Raw genomic sequence first — 14,911 nt, forward strand, 5'->3', positions numbered from 1 at the left:
GTAAAAGTAAAGAGGTACACAAAGTAAGTGGGTTGAGCAGCTGTAAGCAGAGAACATTCTAGCTTTAATGCATTTAATACACATATCCAGAATTTTGCAATCAGAACACCTAGAAACGATTTTTATTTCGGCATGCGTGTAAATTTTTGTATCATTAGGAAAAATAGTCTTATTTTTAATTCTATACAAGGTAAAGGGCACATTATAGTCTTTCAAAGCTTCAGTACCTCTGAAGGTTTAAACAGATCCTGCAAGGCTGCTTTAGTGTTTGTACCTTTGCCAAGTCCAAGATTATAGGAGGTGAATGGGTTTGTGGCATAAATCACAGGTGTCCTAATCCAAGGAACTTCACAGGGAAGAAGAGGGATAAAAAAGAACAACTTTGCCTCCACGTAAATAAACTCCTGATATCTTCAACTAGTACAAGGGAGAAAATAAATACTCCACAAGGAAGAAACCTTAAGATTCATAGCTGGAAAGAAAAGAAGGATAATCCCCTTGGTCATTAAGTCCAAGGCAGCTCAACTTTACTGTGCATAAACTCAAGCCTAGGGTTAAACTGGCTGGGTGTGGTGGCTCATACCTGTAATCCCAGCACTTTGGGAGGCTGAGGCAGGCAGATCACTTGAGGTCAGGAGTTCAAGACCAGCCTGTCCAACATGGTGAAACCTTTCCCTGCTAAAAATATAAAAATTAGCCAGGTGTGGTGGCAGAAGCCTGTAATCCCAGCTACTCAGGAGGCTGAGGTGGGAGAATCACTTGAACTTGGGAAGCAAAGGCTGCAGTGAGCTGAGACTGTGCCACTGCACTCCAGCCTGGGTGACAGAGTGAGACTCTATCTCAAAAAAAAAAAAAAGAAAAAAAAAATTAAGAAAAAGTTTTGTAAGCTAACTCTTGCAGAGAACAAGTTCAGGCTAATGTTTAGGATAATCAGAGGAGTCAGTGGAAGAAGCGAAGGCCTGAAGATGACTAATAGATTTTAGTCATAGCAGGAGCATGTGCTCATTTCTCTGATTAGATCACATTTCACAAAACACACTAGATTACAATTTCAAAAAGAATTCCAAGCTGTGTGATAAGCAGAACCTATTATAAGCAGTAACGAATAATGCATTTTTCTCTATTAAAAAAACCCTCTAAATTATATTACCATGGTGGCTTAAAGAGACATATTCTTGTTTTGTAATAACTACGGGACCAATTCTATACCAACAGTTCATTTTCAATTACAACTTACAGTCTTCCACATTTGTCATCTTTTATGAACAGAATGATGAGATCGAGAGGACAATCTGCTGCTCCTAACACTGAGCTGCCTCCAATGTTCTAAATACCATACTACAAAGCTTCCACATCACTGCATCAGGATATAAGTATAGATACCAAAACCTCAAGTATGGTTCTGTTTCATATTATTTTGAACCTTTTTTTTGTCATTAGGTTTCATTTATTATCCAATTTGAGTTTCTTTATCTCTTAAAAGGAACATTTAACCCATTTATCTTTATTACTAACATTGATATGTTTGGTCTTCCCTCTCTTATCTTGACTTTTAGATTTATTTTATTTGCTACTGGTTTCCTAGTGATTTAGATAGTATATATCCTATTTTAATTTCATCAGAGATACTTCTAACAATCTAATCATTTTTAATGTCCCTCCCCCACCAAAACATCCCATTATGCCCCCTATTTAAAACTTCTAACAATTATATTTTTCAAATTCTCTTATTTCACTAAATTCAGTGAATGTTAGGGGGTAGGCTGCAGACTCCAAATACGATTGTACTTTTCTTTATACAAATACAAATATTTAGACTTAACTCTTTTATTGATTTCCTTACCCATGGCCAATCCTTATTTATTGCAACATCAAAACATATTTTTACTTAAACTTTCCAATGAGCAATACATTCACATGAGTCAAAATTCTAAAGGTCTACAACTAAGTTTCTTTCCCCTCAAGCCACCTAGTTTCCATCCTGGAAGCAACCAATGTTACCAGTTTCTGCTATGTTATTGCAGAAAAACTATGTATTGAATGATCCTTGCTTCCTTTTCTGAAACAACCCCACTATGGCTGAAGTATTACTCTTTCATGCTGTTGGAAATCCTTATGCTAATATTTTTAAAAGACTTTTTAGGCCGGGCGTGGTGGCTCATGTCTGTAATCCCAGCACTTTGGGAGGCCAAGGTGGGCAGATCACAAGGTCAGAAGATCGAGACCATCCTGGCCAATATAGTGAAACCCCGTCTCTACTAAAAATACAAAAAACTAGCCAGGCGTGGTGGCGGGTACCTGTAGTCCCAGCTACTTGGGAGGCTGAGGCAGGAGAATGGCATGAATCCGGGAGGCGGAGCTTGCAGTGAGCCAAGATCGTGCCACTGCACTCCAGCCAGGGGGACAGAGTGAGACTCTGTCTCAAAAAAAAAAAAAAAAAAAAAGATTTTTGTACTGACATTTATAGTGAGAATATTATACTTATAAAAAGTTATATTTGCTTTATAAATTTACTCTGAATGATTCCCTCTTTATAATCTGAAAGTCTAGAGAGCTTTGAAACTAATCATCAATCTTTTAAAGATCTTAAATAATTTGTCTGTAAAATCCTCTGGCCCTCAGGCTTTTAAATAGGTAACTCTTATGCAACTTTTTCTATTATGTTAGTTTTCAGGACTCTTTCACATTCTTAACAATTATTGACAACCCAAATAACTTTAACTTTATATGGGTTACAGCTATCAATATTTACCATAGAAATTAAATATTTACCATATAAATTAAATTTTTAATATTTAAATAATTTAAAAATATATAAAACAAAATTTGAAAACATTTAATGGCTAAATATTGTTTAAATTTATTTTTAAAAAATTTATTGCTATAAATCCATAACATTTTAACATAAATAACATTTTTATTAAAAATAACTATATTTTCCAAAATGGAGAAAAATTTAAGGAGAAATGTCCGGCTGTTTCTCATATCTGCTAATATACTGAACGTACTGAGACATCACACATCACGCAGCCTTGGAAAACTCCACTGTATCCTCGAGAGAGAATAAAAGCAAAAAAGGCAAATAACATCTTAGTATTACTATGAAAATAATTTTAACCTCACAGACCCCCAAAAGGGTCCTGAGGATCCCACACCGCACTGTGAGTACTGCTGGATTAATTTATGTTTTCTACATTCAGTTCTGATAAACTGCAATTTTTAAGAAAATTTTCTGGATCATACAAGTGTTCAAATATATTTTTGGGGTCAAGCAAAAGAGTCCATTTCGATTCTTTTATTTTCTCTTTATCTGTGGTGTTTTCCCCTCTTATTTTTTGAGTATGTATGTTAGCTCCATTCAGTCTTTAAGTTAGCAAGCAATTTATCTGTTTTATTGCGAACAACTACTTTAGTTACAGAGTTCTACTTTTATTTCAGTTTACTAGTTCACTGATTGCTGTTTTTTATCTTTAACAACTACTTTATCTTTTCTTAGGTATATTTTGATATTATTTTTCTAACTTCTTGAGTTGGACTTCTTAGTTGACTTATTTCATTCTTTCTTATTTATGAATGTAAGTATTTTTTAAGGCTATGAATTTTCCTGTAATACTGCATTAGCTGAATTTCATAGATTTTCCTATATAATCTTTAATTATCATCTTTTTAGGGTCTACCTCTTTGACCCAAGAAGTACTTATTTCAGAATTTGGAAAATTTCCAGGTGGCCAGGCCTTTTTGTTCTCAAGCTTTGCTATTATTTCTAGTTTTAGTGATCCCACTTCCTCTGTCAGTTGCCTCTCTTATTTCTTCCCTTTTCTTTGAGATGAAGTCTCACTCTATAGCCCAGGCCGGAATGAAGTGGTGTGATCTTGGCTAACTGCAACCTCTGCCTCCCGGGTTCAAGCGATTCTCCTGCCTCAGCCTCCTGAGTGGCTGGGATTACAGGCACGCACTACTGCACCTGGCTAATTTTTACTATTTTTAGTAGAAATGGGGTTTCATCATGTTGGCTAGGCTGGTCTTAAACTCCTGACCTCAGGTGATCCACCCGCCTCGGCCTCTCAAAGTGCTAGATTACAGGTGTGAGCCACCATGCCCAGCCTCTTCCCTTTTCTTTACAGCAAAACTCTAAAAGAGTTGTTTGTACCTGCTATATCTAATTCCCATCTTTCTGTTCTCTCTTAAATTCACTTTAATTTCAGGCTTCCCCTACCAACATGTCCACATTGCTAAATCAATGTTATTGATTTAGCATTCCTCACCTTACCTGAATTATCAGTCTAATCTGGCAAAGTTAATCAACCAAAATTTGATTTTTTTAATGCATGGTGTGAACAGGGTCCAAGATTCATTTTTTTTCCCTATATGGGTATCCACTTGATTTAGTGAAATCGCTATTTCTACTCATTGCATTATTTATCTTCTACCTAATGCATTACCACACTTGTCACAAATCAAATATCCATATATGCGTAGGTTATTTCTAGATTCTATAGTATGCCTTTATTCTATTTGTCAGTCCTTGAATTAATATCACCTTGACTTGATTATTACTGTTTATAATAAGTTTGATGTCTATGGATGTATACTCCATAATTTCGTTCTTCTTCTTCCTGTCTTGGCTATTCTTGGCTTTTTCAACTTTTGTATAAGTTTTAAAATCAGCTTGTTGATTTTATTGGAAAAAAAAAAAAACTGCTGGGATTTTTCACTGTGATCTAACTAAACCTATACAGATCAATTTAGGAAAGAAGAAAAACTGACATCTTCATTGAATCCTCCAATCCATAAACAACAGTATATATACTTCTATTTAAGTTATCTTTAATTTTTCTACGTAATCACTTATAGTTTTCTATGTAGAGTTACACGTATCTTTAGTTAGATTTATCCCTATATATTTGATGTTTTTTGATGCAAATTCAAATTATATATTATGTTAATTTTGTCACTGTTACTTTATAGAAATACCAATACGTACTGAAAGGAAAACTGCTAAATTCACTTATTAATCCTAACAATTTTCTAAGTACATAACTATGTCATCCATAAAAATGATACTTTTTCTTTTCTAGTCCTTATACTTTTCATTTATTTTTCTTGCATTATTATACTGATAGAACAAACAGCCGGTCCCTCCGTTCGGGGTCCCTGACTTCCCACAACAATACTGAATAGGAAAGATGATGAAAGATATTCTTGATTTCTCATCTCACAAAGAATGTTTTAATATTGCACTATTAAATAAGATGTTTGCTGTGGGTTTTGTTGCTAATGTTTCAGACTCTTTAAGTTTTTCTCTGTTCCTAGCTTGCTCAGAATTTTAAGAAAGAACAAATACTGAATTTTATCAAATGCTTTTCTTTTTTTTTTTTTTTTGAGACAGAGTTTCGTTCTTGTTGCCCAGACTGGAGTGCAATGGCACGATCCCAGCTAACCGGAACCTCTGCCTCCCGGGTTCAAGCGATTCTCCTGCCTCAGCCTCCTGAGTAGCTGGGATTACAGGCATGCACCACCATGCCTGGCTAATTTTGTATTTTTGGTAGAGACAGAGTTTCTCCATGTTGGTCAGGCTGGTCTCGAACTCCCGACCTCAGATGATCCACCCACCTCAGCCTCCCAAAGCGCCTCCCAAAGGATTACAGGCGTGAGCCACTGTGACTGGCCCTATCAAAAGCTCTTCTTAGCATTTGGTCATCTTGGCTTTTAGCACTGCCATTTCAGCATTAACATACTAACCTATCCATAACTTTTCTCCTTTATTTTATTAATACAGTGAATTACACTGATTGATTTTTCACTGTTAAACCAACCTTATATTCCTGGAAAAATATGAATTGGGTCAAAATATATTAATTCTCCCTTTGTGTTCTAGATATAATTTGATAATATGTTATTTAGGATGTTTCCTCTATATTCATGAGCGATTTGGCTGTTATTTTTTGTTTGTAATCTAGTGTGTTTTGTGAAATGTGATCTAATCAGAGAAATGAGCACATGCTCCTGCTATGACTAAACTCTATTAGTCAAGGATGTGGATGACAACCACATCCTTGTCATGTTGTAGTATCAAGATTACATGCTAGCCTTACGTAACAAATTGTGAAGTGTGTCCTTTTCAGAGTTTGTGGATTGCATTTTTAGTTTGACATTTTATTTTTTTCTAGCACATCAGAGCTATGTTTCCTTTGTCTTCTACCTTTTTAGTTTCTGTGGAGAATGAAACAATCTGTTTCTGGCAACCTCATAATTGCTCCTTTGAAAGTAATATTCCACTACCCCTCATTACTTTCAATTCTTTCTCTTTGATTTTGGTTTTCATAGTTATACTATGGTACACTTAGGTGTGATTTTCTTTTAATGTTACTCTGCTTGAGATTTACAATACTTCCTGAATCTGTGCCTTACTGTCTTCTAACAACTTCTAGAGATTTCTCAGCCATTGCTTCTTTAAAGACTGCTCCTGCTACATTTACCCTCTCCTCTCCTTCTAGGACCTTAATTACTTTTTCAAAACATTTTGTGCCAGATTACAGATGGGAGATTGAAAAGGTTTTGACCTTGCATCCCTTTGACAACCAGGGTTGGGGGAGGGCTGTGTCTTCTCTCCATGACTCTGAGCAAGCGTGTGACACGGCTAATCAACAGAATATGGAAATGTGATGTTATGCCAGGGTCTGGGCCCAGATCTTCAGACACTATGAGTCCTCACACTTCCTGTTTCTTGAAATGTTTGCTCTGCGAGAAAGTAGCTGCCATGTAATTAGTTCCCTGAGACTGCCATTTATGGAGACAGAAAAATGTTGGCACCTAACTGCAGAAGCCATCTTGGAGGTTCCAGCCCTGGGAGATGACATGAGATGGACCAAGACCCTGGACATAAGGCTCCAGTGCCACTATCCCAGCCATTTTTAAGCTGTCTGAACCGTTCCAATCACAGACCAAGACACTGTAGAGCACAGGCAAGCGAAACCTGATACACCCTGACTGAATTCCTGATTCTCAGAATCATAAGCATTAAAAATAGTCATTGTTCTATGCCAGTAAGTTTTGGGGTCATTTGTTACTGGGAAAGTTAATCCTCCTCGGAGGCCCGGAGGGTCCCTACACATTCTTACTGATGTCTCAAGAACACAAAGCCCTGACTACTCTTTGCCTAGGACATATCCCAGGGCTGTTTGCAGCTAGCAAACTTAAGGGATGAGTAACATCTCTGTCCAGCAGGTGGCTAGAAACATGAGTCACAGATCACCTTAATGTATTCGGTGAGTGACATATTTCAAAGTTGGGATTTATTTCTAAGGCATAGCACTTTAGGATTCCAAATGAAGCCTGAATGGCTTACCAGCACCAACCTTCCAGCCTTGCTGGGCTCTAAACACCTGTTTTTGTTTCTCTATCCCTAAGTGTCCATAAAAAGTTCTGCTCATCTTCTAATCCACCTTTCCTAGAATCAGTACATGCTACTAAGAAGAATAATAGCCTGAGTGCTGGGCTTATCTCTCTGCCTCAATAGCATTCAGATACATTTGAATACATACATGTCTTTTATATTTTGAATAGTTTTTCTCATTTTTTAGATTATCAATCCAAATTACTTTAGCCAACATTACTGAAAGTGGAACTCCTCCACAAACAGATTTAATATGTTTAATACTTAAGGCGTTTAGAAGTTCTGTTTTCTCCCCTTTTCCTCCACTATAGGCTAAATCCACATAGAATGTTTGTTTTTGAAACAGACACTCGACCAAGCGTCTTTAAAGGTGATACACATTTTCAAATACACCAAAAAGATAACACTTTGCTAATCTAGTGAAACATCTTCATAAAATATCATTTGCACAAAAACATTTTATTTGAAGTAGCGAAGACAAACTATTTGGAATACAACAACTTGAAAAAATATCTTTTTAAAGAAATAAAGTAATAAATCAGAGAAGAGAAAAGCTATATCAACTTTCATGTTTTAGTATCTTCCTCTTCTAATTGTCTCTAAGTATTTACTAAGATTACCTAGAAACAGTGTCATTTACATACATGACTTAGGTTTTAAAAACATTCCAAACATAATAGATTTTTTTTTCTGGTATTCTTTTTCCCTTGGAAAACTATGTAATTTTATTAAAATCTGTAGTGAAAGTCTGAGAGAAAAATCATGTCTACCAACACTTACAGTGGAAAATACGAAAATCAATATATGGGTGAGAACCTCTTCTTTCTGATTCAAATCCTGCTCGGCTCCTTACACGTACATCTCCTGGACAGAATCAAGAATAAAACATAAGTTTAGAAGGTTGTTGCTCAGGAAGAAGCTTCCATAAGCAGCAAAGGTCCATGTGGTATCATATTCGTAAGTGACAGCCCACTGATGATATATGTAGAACAGGTACTTAACAGCTGATTTATTTGAAAAGGTTCACAAAATTTCAGTAAAACTGTAAGGCTGAATGAGGAGGATTTTTTAAAATCTACCCCTACAATAATTATTATAATCTATATTTTAATAAGTTAGCCTTTTGAAAGAGGATTCACGTATATGATAAGACGACCTAACATGTTATTCATATGGGCAACTTTTTTTTTTTTTTTTTTAAAAAAAAGGCCATTGGGAAACAGTATCTGTTTTACAGGAGGTTGAAAATCCTCAGCACAAAACTTGAGCCGACTGTGCCTAGCACTATAGTATGGGCTAAAAGGGATATGAAAAATGGAAAATATATTACTTATTTTCAAGCAGTTTACAATTTCATAAATGTGTAAAAACTTAAAATGTTAAAGACTTTGTTTTAAAGTCAATCTGATTAATCACTCTTTTCTTACTGACAGCGGGTACACCCAAGGCCTTTAGCTCAGTCTTAAACGTTGGTCTTTGTAAGCTCAGTGTGGTTCCTACATGTGCCCACATTACTTCCACATTTATTTTTCTATACAGCAACATAACCATAGCAACCATGGTCTAGATGCTCTTTTTTGTGTTTTGCAGGCATTATTTTATTTTCTTCTCTCGTCAACCCTCAGAGATAGGAATCTTAATCCTCAGTTTACAGATTCAAAAACTCTACTTTGAGAAGTTAAATAGCATGCTCCATGCCACAAAGCTAGTACAAAGGGTGAGTCAGGATTTAAACCCAGCTCCGTGAGTTCCAAACACAGCACTTTTCCCAGTACACTTTTATAGCCTCCAAGTTCACAACCTTTAAATCTTCAGCCTCTATCCCTGTGCTCTCGCAATTTGGCTTGCCTAGTGGGCACTCCTGCTTACTCTGTTTCTCTCAGTAAGACCATCACTTCCTCCAAGGCTCACTTCATCGACTATAATTCCATCCCACAATGACTAGTCACCTGTCCTGTGGCCATTCCTTCATGCTGCAACAAATGTTAACAAGTCAAGCACTGGAAATACAGCAGAGGGCAAAATACATAAAGTCCCTTCACTGTCCTCATGAAGCTTATCTTTTTGTGTGATGACACAAATAATAAATACCAAATTTCAGTGGAAGATGATGAGTTACATGGTCAAAACTAAAGGTAAGAGGAATAGCAAGAGAGGAGCAGGGGAAGGTGACTCATTAGTGCAGTCAGAGAAGGCCTCACTGAAAAGGAGGCGTCTGGGCAGGGACCTGAAGGAAGAGAGGCAGTGAGCCAGGGAGGAAGAGGCTTCCAGGCATGAGGAAGAGAAAGTGTAAAACTCCCCGAGACAGAAGCATGCTTGGCACGGTCAAGGGCAAGCCAAGAGGATGGCATAGCAGGAGCAAGGTGAGTGAGGGGAACCGGTGGGGGTGGGGTGGAGAGGCAGTGGGGTCAGATCGTGCTGGACCTTTGAGGCCATCAAAGACTTCTGAATAGAGGAGTCAGATTATGTCTGAAAAGGTTCACTCTAGGTGTGATGAGAATAGAGTCAGTCAGGGAACACAGGTAGACACAGGGCCTCCAGTTAAGGAGTAAGTAATAAATGTGGTGGTAACAGCATTGGTGTGGTGAGATTTGGGTGTATTTAAAAGTATCAACCAGTAGGATCTGCTGTTGAATTCAGTATGGAGTGTGTAAGAAATAGGAAGTAAAAAATTGACTCTGAGGTTTCTGACCTGATGACAGGAAGAATGGAGTTATATTTACTGAGATGGCAAAAGACTGCAGAACAGACAGACATGGGGAACACAAATATTTTGCTTTAGACATTTTTGCTTTAGACATGAGATATTCATGACATTTACATGGAGATGTTTTACAAAGTTAAAGAAAATATGAATGCAAAGCTCTGTCTTAAGGACAGCGGAATCCTGAACATGTTTATTAGAGAAAGATGGAGACAGCAAGGAGAAAAAAGCTGTGCATTCGTGGGGGGAAAATATGTACTGGAGTAGAAAAGAACTGAGGCAGGTAAGATACACAGGATAAAATAAAGAGGACAAAAAGGAATAGGAGTTAAAATAGAACCTTGGGGAACATTTCAGCTTAAAAGTATGAAAAGGAATTAGTGAAGGTGGCAAAGAAGAAGACAGAAGTAGGTGAAGAATAAGGATAGATCAGTATCATAAAGTTGAGGGAGGAATTCTGAGCTGAGGAAGAGTCGGAGAGTCTTCTAAAAAAAATGAATAAATGTGCCTGTTGGAATCTTAATATGCATGTTTAATACTACGAGTTGAAGTGCAAGGATGAAGGAGACATAGATGAAGACAGAAATCTGGCACAGAGAAAAAGAGAAAAAGAAAATTAGAAATACATACGCACATATCTGAATTCATTTTACCTTGTGGAATTGACTAATAAATAAAAAATTTAAGCACCAGAACTAGAAGTCAAATGGTCTTCCTTGCCAGCCAGCTGAGAACAAAATACATCTAGTCACAGGGTGATCTGAGCAGGTATTTCATGGCCTCACCGTTGTCCATGCTGGCATTCATCTATTTGGTATTTAGCCACTGTACAAATCTAACACTATTTTCTATGAAGAATGTTCAAGATGCAATTTGAAACTGTGTACTGATGACAGTGTCTTAGTTATTAGGCCAAAGATTTCTCAATTATCTATAACTCTAAAATGCCTCTCTTGATTCACATCACATTCAGTATTTGTTTCTAGACTCTAAACTCCATGAATAGGTTATTTCTGCTACAAACAGCAATGAAAAGCTACCTAATGAAAGATACCTCAAACTCAAATAACAACAGATAATAACAAAATTAACTGATATTGGTATAAAATAAATAATGCTTACCTAGCATACGAATGTATAATGCAGTCTGATCAGAACTGTCATAGGAAATAGCTCCACGCCTCTAGAAAAAAAAAACATGCATTATAATACATGACAATTAAATATGATATAAAATTCAACTCAACAAACATGTATTCATCATTTATTATTTGTGAAGCACTGTGCAAGAGAAGCTGGATATACAAAATGAAATTAGATATGGTACCTGTTCTTGAAATCTCTGGGGAATGGGGACAACAAATAATTCTAATACAGTATGGTTAAGAATTACCATAAAAATGGATACAAAGAGAGACACATGCAGCCTCTCTTTGGAAATTTAATCTATTTGAGTAAGTTGGTAAAGGTTTTGGGGTGACATCTGTGTTGACTCAAAAGGGATCAACAGGAGTTGCCAAATATTAATAGAAAAGAAAGGAAAGGACAATCCACTGGCTTTCCTGCTGCATCTCTTTGGATCCCAGTCCACACTTCACATAAAAGCAAAAGTAAGCACTTCAACTCCTGCTCAAACTCCTCCAAAGGCTCCCCATCACACTTGGGGTTCCCCAAGCTTTACTTTCGAGAGTCCTCTGTGACCTGCCTACCTCTGTGCCCTCTTGTACTGTGGCCTCCCCCACTGCTAGGAGACAGTCAAGCTGGCCTCCTTGCTTTTCCTCATCTACACCAAATATACAGCCTTTCCAATTGCTGTTCCCTCGTCCTGGATCACTGCTTCACTGTTCCCTTCTTACCTTGCAGCTTCTAGACAAAGTGTCATCTCTTCAGAGAGAGATTACCTGACTATGAAATCTATGGCCACCTAGAAGCCACCCTCTTCCAAAGCTCCCTACGTCAGTCCTCTGTGTAGCATGTGGCTGAAGTTGTCTTGTCTGCATGTTACTAAAAGCTCCACAAGAGCAGAAACTTTATCTTAGTCATCACTGCATCCCTGGTCTCTAAAACAGGATCTATTATTTAGTAAGTTCTAAATAAAAATTTGGTAAATAAATGACTAAATGGACTTACTACAAATAAATAATAACTAATAAATATATTGATGAATAACTTAGTGACTAACAGAATGCATATAAGTGAGGACAGATTTAAAAATGAGGAAGATAAAGTTGACCAAACCAGAGTTTAGACATAGAATCTAAGTTCTGTGGAGGCAGGGTCTTCAGTCACTGCTATTTTCCCAGATCTAGGATAAATCCCAACATTCAGAACAGTCCCTAGCATGTCAAAAGTGATCAGTAAAATCAGTTGAATTAACAAGCAAAAAAAAAAAATGTTTAAGTAGTAATAGGCCAGGCATGGTGGCATACACCTGTAATCCCAGCTACTTGGGAGGCTGAGGCAGGAGGATCCCTTGAGCCTAGGAGTTGGAGGCTGCAGTGAGCTATGATGGCACCACTGCACTTCAGCTTAAGAGATAGAGTGAGACCCTGTCTCAAAAAAAAAGGGGGAGGGTGGGAAACGGACTAGCACTATGGGATATGAACAAAATAGTGTGACATTGCAAAGAAACAGAGAAAATAATCAATAGAGACTCTAGAAGCAAATCCAAGAGTACACAGTGATTCTGTATATGATAAATACAGGACTTAGAATCTGTGGAGGAAATATTGATTTTTAATAAATAATGTTAGATTAAGTGGTGCTATCTAGAAAAACATAAAGCTACATTATTACCTTCCTGCTCCAAAACATACTACACATGGAACAATGATTGAAATGTTAAAAATTAAAGCATGAAAGTATTAAAAGAAAACAGGACTATATTTTTAAAAGTCTTAAATAGGAAGGCCTTTCTAACTATCCTATAAAAATCCCTAAGTCATGAAACACTGACAAATTTGGCCACTTAAAAGTTAAATTATGATGGTAAAAGATACCATAAACAAAGTAAAGGATAAACTTCAAACCCAGAAAAGTGAGTTCAACTGATATGACAAAGGGCTAATTTTCCTCTACTATCTCCCCACCAAAAAAAAATTTTAAGTGTCTTACAAATCTAGTTAGAAAAAGACTAAAGAGCTGTAGAAAAATAGGGAGGACATAAACATACTATTCGCAAGGGAAAAATAAATAAATACAAAAAAATGCTTGACTTCATTAACAAAAGAAATACATGTTAAAGCAATGAGATTGTATTTTTACATATCAGATTAATGATCGTGTCCCCTCACAAAACTCCGGCATGGGATTTACAACTCCTCAACACATACCTACAAATCTCAAAAAAAAAAAAAAAAAAATCACATTTTTTACTATTATCATATTGAAAATTTACTTAAAGCCCTCACTTGGATTTAGTGTACAACAACTACCCAAAACATTAAGTTATTATATCCTTAATGCTTGACTTTTAAGAGAAAAATATCAATTAAAATCTTACATGATTTCACAAGTCCTTAAAAAAACACAGTTCATGAAATACAAGAGGAACAAAAATTTCAAACAAAAATAAAATTCTAACTATCACCACTGGGTGTCTCCAAGGAGGCTGAGGGATACAGAGGTAGGAGAGGGGCTTTTCAATGTTTATCTTTGTACTTTTTGAGTCTTGCAGTGTGTGTAATTATCATATATTCACAAAATAAAATTAAAATTGAAAAGTAAAATAAAAATCTACTACAAAGAAAAGCATGATCTTAAATCCCAAGGGACCAAATCATATAGACTACACTCCTGGTATCATGCTTAAAGTGTCTTCCACTAATAGAATATCCTAAGGAAGCCTCTTGCAGTGTTTCATGTTATTTATTCTGGAGTAAACAGCCACTGTTAAAAGGCACCACTCACAGCTACTGTGCGGATCCCCTCCCCAACATATTTAGCTTACTAGATTACAGGTCTCTCCTCAACACCACCAATCTAGGGGTAAACCTAGTAGCCTAGGAAGGGCATATGTGGCAATACATATTTCTATCAGCTAAAGCAAATTAATGACACTGCAGATACTATGTAATAACTTGTCATCACCTATCAATTTGATACTATCCAGTAACAACTCAGATAAATAACTTGTTAAAATAAATTTTAAGGTGTTATCTCTAACAGTTCTCTTTAGGAGGGGAGTTGACATTATTATGTTGTTGTTGTTTTTTTAATGTAGGAAGGGTATTTACTATAACAGTTGCTAGTTAGAAAGGTAAAATATGTATCACTTCACACATTAATGACTGTGGAAGACTGACCAATATTACTGGCTCTCTGTTAAACATCACAAAATAATATTAAGTCAAAAACTAGGTAAGGCACATAGTCTAGATAACACCACGGCATACTAAACTTATTAAGGTAATCATTTTAGCCTCATTTATAGAAGCACTAATTTAGATATTAAAATGTAGGGTCTGTATTAATCTTAATTTATTAAGCAAAAAAGGCAGAGTTTAATTTTAAAATAGATACAAATTACACAGGGCTGTGCAAAATATCCAAGTTTTTCTATTCATTATAAGGTACTAATTTAAGTAAGGCTAGTCTACAAATACTTAGCTTAAATGCTATACTGAACCACAAGACATAGCTTTTATGAAATAAATCCAAATGAGACGAAAACTGTTTTTAAAGAATGGATTTTAAAATATATATCTGAACCCATCAACAAATACATCCTGAGTGATAATTCATTCACTTACTCACTTAAGAATTAAAATTAAAATGAATATTAAGCTCTCTCACTAGGTAGAATAATCTAA

General features: G+C 36.2%; 1 protein-coding gene across 1 annotated transcript in view; it reads right to left on the reverse strand.

Moving 5' to 3' along the window:
• Positions 1-14,911, reverse strand: part of PDE7A (phosphodiesterase 7A) — a 125,795-nt gene that overhangs the window by 54,974 nt on the left and 55,910 nt on the right. The window contains exons 2-3 of the mRNA XM_011940878.1: positions 11,223-11,283; positions 8,177-8,260 (exon numbers count right to left, since the gene is read on the reverse strand). Of these exons, the coding sequence (XP_011796268.1) occupies positions 8,177-8,260; positions 11,223-11,283 (145 nt within the window). The remainder of the gene's footprint in view (positions 1-8,176; positions 8,261-11,222; positions 11,284-14,911) is intronic.

This window comes from Colobus angolensis, unplaced genomic scaffold, assembly GCF_000951035.1.
Source record: "Colobus angolensis palliatus isolate OR3802 unplaced genomic scaffold, Cang.pa_1.0 Scaffold194, whole genome shotgun sequence".
NCBI classification, from domain to species: domain Eukaryota; kingdom Metazoa; phylum Chordata; class Mammalia; order Primates; family Cercopithecidae; genus Colobus; species Colobus angolensis.